The 8,411-nt window shown below is 34.4% G+C and overlaps 1 protein-coding gene across 1 annotated transcript; it reads left to right on the top strand.

Moving 5' to 3' along the window:
- The first annotated feature begins 5,137 nt into the window (after positions 1-5,137).
- LOC131073548 (beta-glucosidase 12-like) lies at positions 5,138-7,985 on the top strand. Its single transcript, XM_059212300.1, has 12 exons — positions 5,138-5,288; positions 5,399-5,457; positions 5,604-5,679; positions 5,765-5,842; positions 6,098-6,185; positions 6,305-6,524; positions 6,758-6,873; positions 6,951-7,174; positions 7,294-7,325; positions 7,414-7,516; positions 7,623-7,731; positions 7,811-7,985. Exons 1-12 carry the CDS (start codon positions 5,282-5,284, stop codon positions 7,983-7,985), a joined length of 1,287 nt encoding a protein of 428 aa, XP_059068283.1. The 5' UTR covers positions 5,138-5,281.
- The last annotated feature ends 426 nt before the right edge of the window (positions 7,986-8,411 follow it).

The following is an 8,411-nucleotide window of genomic DNA, read 5'->3' on the forward strand; positions in this document are numbered from 1 at the left end:
TAGGCAATGAAATCATTGTTCCTAAAAACTATGAAAGCATGAAAAAGTCAAATATAGTCAACAAAAGGTCAACTCACCTCATCGAGTGGTCGGCTGGCAAGTATAGACTAGCACAAGATCTCCATCCGTGTAGGTTGCTCAGGTCAGCATAGAGGCATGATGGCTTATATGTGGACTCCTTTGTAGTGAACAATGCCAAAAATTTAGAAAGTGATAAATGAAGGTGTCACTTTCATATTTATGTGTTGTGCACTTTTTGACATTATGTTTTTAAGTTAAAACCCTAATTTCTGCACTTTTTCTTCAGTCTATTATATCTTGAGCTAGGAAGATCCAATTCTCACACCGTCAGTGGCATTGGAATCGTGAGTTTTCCCTCTTGCTGCACATTAGTTTAATAATGTGCTTGGATTAGCAATCAAGCCTTGTTGTGAACTTCCTTTATCCAACTCTTTATCACAATTCAATATGGAAAATATGATACCCTGTTTCACCTCACTAATAAGCAAGTCAAAACAGGGGGGGCATATAGCTACCTATAAATTTCATCACCTTCCTTAGTAAGAATTAGGTGATTTTGTGATCTAACAAGTGGTTTTGTAGGGTGTGGTTCCTAACTGTGTACTGCAGATACCATCAGGGGCTTCGTTCGACAACTTATGGATATATCCTTTTTCAAATGATGTTTACTTTTCTGTACTTTAGCTTGCATATGCATGTAGTGTCATATGACCACTAAAGTGGGGGATAAATGTACTATCGTAAATTGTACACCCTTGCTAGGGTGGTACAATTTCACACTTAAGTTAGCATCCGCCTTAGTGTGTCTTGCATCTTGCATTTCTAATTCCCCTTTAAGCATTTAACTAATTACTTTAATTAAATCTAAGTTCATGTTTCATCATTTTACACATTATAAAGTTGGGCCCTTTACCCTAAGCATGCTCATCTTCATCTTATTCATCTAAAGAATCATTTAATCATAAACATTAATTATGGTGCATTTTGACCGTTTAGGCCCAATTTTGCATATCAAAACATCTTGAAATCAGCTATAACTTTGGGACGCACTCTAATATTATCATATCTAACGGCCCCAAAAATTTGGTGAAAAGTTGGTCAGACCGCGGCAAGAATGCACATGGTCCGTGGCTTTTTCCTCAAAATTTTGGGAGCACATTCCTATGATATAATAATGCTTAACCCTAAAATATAAGAAGGAAATTCAAATCCTATGTCAGCCTAAACATGAAATTAAGATCTATGGTTTCATACTTAAGAGCTCTCTTTCTTCATTTGAAGAGGTCTTCTTCTAAGAATCTAAGAGCGGGTTTTTGGAGTATTAGAGCCTTATTTGCAGCGAAAGAGTGGATCTTTTAAGTCTTCAACAACATTCAAAATTCATCCATCAAACATTCATCAAGCATCATTTTATCAATTGGGGGCTTTTGAAGATGTAGAAGAACAATAGCAGATCACCAACTGACGATTGGCTTGTACCTCTCCCTTGGGATTGGCTATGGTTTCATGTTGTTTTCATGTCTTTGCATAAGCTTCATTTTGATTCATATTCATGCTTTAGATCACTTTGAATTATGGATTTAGAGCATTTACTTTGTCATTTATAAGCAATTAGGGTTTACTCTTTAGGGTTTCTCTAGGTTGTTTACTTTCATTCTTAGGATCTTGCACACACACAAGGTTCTTGCACACACATTTTCAGTACATTATCGACTATTCATGGAGGTAGAAATCACTAACATGGGGTTTTGACTAAGGCAAAACCCTATAAAGCCACCCTGAACCCTCTTTTTCAGCTTCACGTACAAATTTGGATCCGAGTGTCACTGGAAGTTTCAGGACCAGAAGAGAACACAAGGGCAGTTTTGGGTTACAGATCTTGGCAGAAACCCTAGGGACAAGGGTGTGGCACCCTTGTCCTGCCTAGGATAGTGGCGTGGTGCCATGGTCCTACCCTCTATCAACATGACTTGGCAGAACAACACTTTGCAGGCTCCAGAATCCCTCCTATCAGTTGCAGCTCCAAAATTGCAGAATCAGGACAGTGGTGTGGCACCCTAGTCCCAGATATTCCTGCTCATATTTCAGACATAGGTGCACCTCTAATTTTTTCTTCTAATCTGTACTTTTCAATAGTGTATCAGTTTTTCCTTGATCTGCATTCTCATATTAGGGTTGGCTTGCTTACTTGCTTTCTAGGTTAGATTGCATTTTGCATCATTCATCTCTCTCATTTACAGCAAAGGAATAGAAAACCTAAGAGGTAATCTATGGCTCTTTCTCATAAGAAGTAGCCAATGAGTGTTACCTCCCTAGGCTCTTTCATATTCCATGAGTGTGTATGAGAGTGGGATTAGGGTTTCCATACTTAGTCTCACTTTTCCCCCTACATAGTAGCATCATCATGATCCCTTATATCATGATGTATAATGCCTACGCAAAATAAAAAAATGTTGCTCAAACATATGAAAATCCCCTCATAGATTCTTATTGTCTCTCATATCTACCATCCTAATTTTTATCATCATCTTTATTGTCCTCATCCCCATCTCCATCTCTACATCATCCTATTTCCCTTAATCTTCTTCCAAACTTCTTAATAGATTTTCCCATCCTACAAATTATTTATCCCATCATTCCCTTAGTTAATCCTTCACATATTTCAGAATATACTTTCTTCTTTCAATCCAACTATCCCCTTAAGAGATGATCATCATCTAATCCTACAATTCAATCCCAATAATCAAATCAAGATTTTGAATCCAAAAGAAATCCAAGCATTGAAGTATCATTCAAATCCAATCATCCAATCAGTCAATCAATCTAATTGATCCAATCAATGAAATCAATTATCCCTTAACCTGAGATGCTCGGGGCATTATCCTTCATCAATGTCAATTCATTGTGTGTTGGTATCTAGTTTCCTTGAAATAACATTAGTACTTCTAATCACCTTATAATGTCAAAGAAGGACAATCTATACAATATCTATGTTGGACATGTGTTGTCATTGATGTCAAAAGCATGTTGTCTTGAGGGATATTGTTGGAGATATTTTACTAGTTGAGTATCAACCATGTTGCTTACTTTTGTGGCATCCAAAAAATTTATTAGTTTTTTGTCTTGTGTAAGAGCATTTTGAGTTGTAGTACTATAATTGATTAATATGATTATGGAATTAGTTGGGATGTATCCATGATATCATGTTGCATCTACTCATGTTGATGGAAGTGTTCTAAAAATCTGATCTAGAGTGATTGATGTATGTTACTCAGATAGTAAGCCTAATTTGACTATTGCATGATTCACATTTTTTTCTACTTAGGAGTCTTTTCCTATGGTTTGAATGGAGAGTATGCCTATGCATATTTTATCATTATCAATATTTTTTGGATTTTTGGCACAATAAATAATATTAATTTAATTATTTTGTCAGTTGGAGTGCTATGTTGCTAGTTGATTCGTTGTGTGTTCTGAAATGGTGCAGTAGCAGTTTAATCTTTTGTTGCCAAATATTTAGGGTGGATAGTCTTTGATACCAGATAGATCCACATGACGTGTTCTCCTATGTGGAACCATCTATAAGAATTTTGGATCATACCTATTGCACATCTGATGAGGCCAAATTGCAGATGAAGTGTACATTGTGTGTCCATCAAATATTGTGTGTGGATAACCTTTGGGACTAGATTAAGAAACCTTGTGAAGAATGTGGTGTGTTCATTTATTTTGTGTAGAGTGTGGGTTAATTGGACCTAGCCTATTACATGTTTGGTGAAGAATTTTTTGTGTGGCCAACCTAAAAATGATCAATTATGTATTAGGTTGAATTACAAATGTAATTATAATTATAACACATATAATAGGTTTCTTAGATTCATTTCTAAGTGTATTGGTAGTTAAGTTATGTGTGTACTTCTGAGGTTACAAGTTCATATCATGTGAATTGGAGAAGAAGGTTTTGTGTAGTTTCTAGATTTAAGTGTGTCATTATCATAGCATCATTTGTTTTGAAGGAGAGTGTTTGAAGTTTGATCATATTAGATGCAAGTTGTATGTTGAAGTTGAAGGTCCTCAATCCATATTTTTCATATTGTTGAAATTGAAGTCCTAGTTACTGAGTTGTTGCACAAATCTAGGCATATGAGATTGGTGTCTCTAGTGGGTCGGTGCTCACAAGTATATTAAGAGGATTGGTGTCTCTTGTAGGTTGGTGCCTACTTAATCATTGTAAGTGATTCATTATTTTGTAAGGTTGGATTTGGGCAATAGATCAAAGTAGCTATTCTCAACGTGGTTTTTTCCATCTTGGGTTTCCACATATATTTGGTGTTCATTATGTGAATGTGTATTACTTTATGTGTTTTAATTGGTGCATCATTAAAGCTTTTATGTTAAATAAATTTGATGATTTTTTTTATCATTATTTGGAAAAGTATTTTATGATAACTAATGTTTAATTTGAATAAAAATTGGATATACTGATTCAGCATTATGCCTACCCTTCAATATAGACATGAAAATCAGTTAAATTATTTATATTTAATATCATTTCATATTAACATTCAAGACACTCACCACATCTTAATCTATAAAAATAATTAATAATATCCCAACTCCACTACTATATGACAAACGCCTTCTATATTTAACTCTTATTCTTACATCACAAAAGCCTTCGATGATTACAATTGTTTTGGGCTTGAAAGAGAGATTTTCATTTTATTATGCAAGGCGGTTGGCCCCAACTGATACTCAAAACCTCGTTCTTGTCGACCTCTTCTTTTGATCTGAATTGTCCATTCTTTTCAAACGCATAGATTGCGTTCAAAACTTCTCTCTTGTTTTCTTAAACGCTTTCATTTGTCGCTCATAAAATTGCATTGACGTATTCCATGTTCGTCTGCCATCTTTATTTTTGAAGTTCTGAATCATTACAATCCAAATTGGCCGGCAGGATCTTGTATTATTTCTATTTACAAAGGTGTATCTCTGCATCCTCATGGCATTAAGGAATTGCTACCTGGAAAACATTACAATAATGACTAGCAGAAAGCAATGGGGAACATGTGTGGTGGTCTGTTTGTGGGTTATTATGTTTACAGCGAGAGTGGATTCAACTCAGGATGAAGTCCAAGTATTAAATAGGAGTGGATTTCCCCCTGAATTTATATTCGGTACAGCCTCTGCATCATATCAATATGAAGGAGCTGCTAGGGAAGGAGGAAGAACCCCAAGCGTCTGGGATACTTACTCACATATGCCAGGTAAACTTTGACTCTTCTATACGTATAATCTATATTTTACATTTCTATCTATTGATTTTCTCTCTTGTAATCTATGTCCGAAAGCATATTGTAAATGAAATTATGTGTAGGGACAATCGCTGATGGGGAAAATGGGGATGTTGCTGTGGACGAATACCATCGCTATAAGGTGTACTGCTTACAACATTTGATTCAGATCATATATTTTTGAAACCCATGCAAGATCACGAATGTACCTTTTATATTTCTTGCCATCTGAATGCGTTTAGTATTTTCATCTTAAACAATATTAAAGAGGGATAGTGAAACTTACAGGAGGATGTGAAACTGATGAAGGACATGGGCATGGATGCATATAGGTTTTCTATTTCTTGGTCACGGATATTACCATGTGAGTCCTTTTTTCTTTTTGGGTCACTAAATATAACTAGTATTCATTGATCCCTCCATTAAAAGGATTTTGCTTTGGGTTACAGATGGTACGGTCGAAGGGGGAATCAACAAAGTTGGAGTGGCCTATTATAACAATTTAATCGATGAACTCCTGAAACATGGTAATATGTACATTCTTTGTTATTGTGGAAGTAGAAATGGTCAAGTTTAAAGAGCATGTTCTAAATTTGAAATTTGATTTGTTTAGACTGTTTATTTGAAATCACATTACTTTGTTTAGTATGATCTATTTAATGATATGATTTAAAATGAATCACTTAAACAAATCAAAACTTAGAATGTGTTCTTTTTAAGTCTAACTCATAAATATAAATTTGTTAAAACTATAAATGTTATGCACTCACTTTGGACTGCAGATATCACGCCTTTTATAACATTATTCCATTGGGACCTTCCACAAGCATTGGAGGATAAATATGGAGGCTTTCTCAGTCACGATATTGTGTATGAAACCCTTCCAAATCATTAAACTTTGGCGGAATTGATGCCCAAATTATAGATCTTTAATTTCTTTACTTGGTCATTGTATTTGCATAAAAGAGGCTCTGTTCCTAACAATGCAGGGAGGATTTTGTAGCTTATAGTGAAGTGTGCTTTCAAGAGTTTGGAGACCGAGTGAAACACTGGATCACTTTAAACGAACCTTACGCCTACGCGATTATAGGATATGATTTGAGAATTGGCCCACCAAGTCATCATTCGCCAACAGAGCCATATATTGTAGTCCATAATCTCCTCCTTTCTCACGCAGCTGCTGTGAATCTCTACAAGAGCAAATATCAGGTGACCCTTTTTTTTAATATCACAAACAATTGAGTAGTCCTGTTTTCGGATTTGATTTGATTATGTGAGAGTTTGTATCATTAATGTTTCAGATCATATTTCTTAATCCATCATCAAATTTATAAAATATGATCTAAAATGTTAATCAGACAATAATCAAATCCAAAAACAAAAATTAATTTCATTAATTACATACAACTGCTAATATGCCAATCTGCCATTTTCATGTGTAGGCATTGCAGAAGGGATCCATTGGTATTGCATTAGTGAGCATGTGGATTATCCCCTATTCAAAATCCCACTCTGACCATATAGCTGCCCAAAGGGCTATAGATTTTATGTTTGGCTGGTAAGCAAGTACCTTTTTAAAGGCAATATACTAATGGGCAGCAATATGAAATTGACTAGCAGTACAAAAATTTACAGGTTTATGGATCCAATTGCAAGAGGGAAATACCCCTCCTCAATGACAAATCTTGTTGGTGTGCGTTTACCCAAATTTAGTGCCCTTGAATCTGCTATGGTGAAAGGTTCCTTTGATTTTGTGGGCTTAAATTACTACACAAGTCGGTATGCTGTCGATGTTTCAATGACACCGAATTTTACTACTCCAAGCTATATAGTAACGGATTCTCTAGCAAATTTAACCGGTAGCATTTCTGAAATTTCCCTTTTTGAGTTTAACAATACAGAAACTGATTTAATCCTCTAATAATTTAGCTAATTTGTACATTACGTCTCACATCCATTGCCATCGAAATGTTTTCAGCTGAGAGGAATGGCGTGCTGATTGGACCGGTGGTAAGACTAAATAATTTGTAGAACTCCCTGATTAATAATTTTGTTGAAGTTTTGATTGCCAATGTTAATTTTCAATGCGGTGGAACAGGGAGGATCAAGTTTTTCAAATGTATATCCCCCTGGAATAAGAGAACTTTTGAAGTACGTAAAACATAAATATGACAATCCACCAATTTACATAACAGAAAACGGTAAATGTCCTTGCCACATGAAGTTTATTTAACTATTTTAACAAAATTGGTGAATAATATTTTTTTTAAATTTAAGGAAGTTTCAAGTTAACCTTGTTTGTTATAGGTTTTTCTGAAAGGGACAATGATACTTTACCATTGTCAGAGGCTTTGAATGATACTCGCAGAATAGATTATCACTCAAAACATTTATTGTTTTTACAGCGAGCAATAAGGTGAGTCGTAATAATTTTATTTTATTATTTATATATATAAATATTTTTTGTATATTAATATAGATGAATTATATTGCAGGGATGGATCTGATGTACATGGATATTTTGCCTGGTCTTTATTGGACAACTTTGAGTGGGTATATGGCTATACAATAAGATTTGGCCTTTACTATGTAGATTATAAGGATAATTTAAAAAGATATCCCAAATTATCGGTTGATTGGTTTTGCAAATTCTTAAAGAAAAAAGCTTAGAAGACTAATACTATATTTGCTTATTCATAATTTGTTTTATTGAAAATGTTGGGATTCATACATCAACAAAACAAATATTATATAATTGATGTTGATGAAGAAAATTATAGATTGAAAAACACAATGTGTATTTCAACTTACACACCTTTAGTTATATTTTGTAAGATGTCTTTTAATTTTTTTTACCTTCTTAGCTTATCCATAACTTTTTGTGTTTGAAATGTGAGGATTTATGCATTGACAAAATGAATCATGTACAGCAAATTAAACAGGGAACCAAAAATGAAAATAAAGGAAAAGTACATTCAAATTGGATGTGGATATGGGAAATGTTTTGTTTATGCTTCATGTGGTGGTATGCATATCTTCATATTTACATGCATTTGACACAAATACTAAAATGAGCATAAACAAAAACTGCATAGT

This window comes from Cryptomeria japonica, chromosome 10, assembly GCF_030272615.1.
Source record: "Cryptomeria japonica chromosome 10, Sugi_1.0, whole genome shotgun sequence".
NCBI classification, from domain to species: domain Eukaryota; kingdom Viridiplantae; phylum Streptophyta; class Pinopsida; order Cupressales; family Cupressaceae; genus Cryptomeria; species Cryptomeria japonica.

Excerpts from the sequence above, each read along its gene's own strand:
- LOC131073548 (XM_059212300.1), top strand. Across the intron at positions 5,680-5,764 it reads TTGGTCACGGATATTACCAT|ATGGTACGGTCGAAGGGGGA; the intron begins GTGAGTCCTTTT and ends TTTGGGTTACAG. Across the intron at positions 6,874-6,950 it reads ATAGATTTTATGTTTGGCTG|GTTTATGGATCCAATTGCAA; the intron begins GTAAGCAAGTAC and ends AAAAATTTACAG.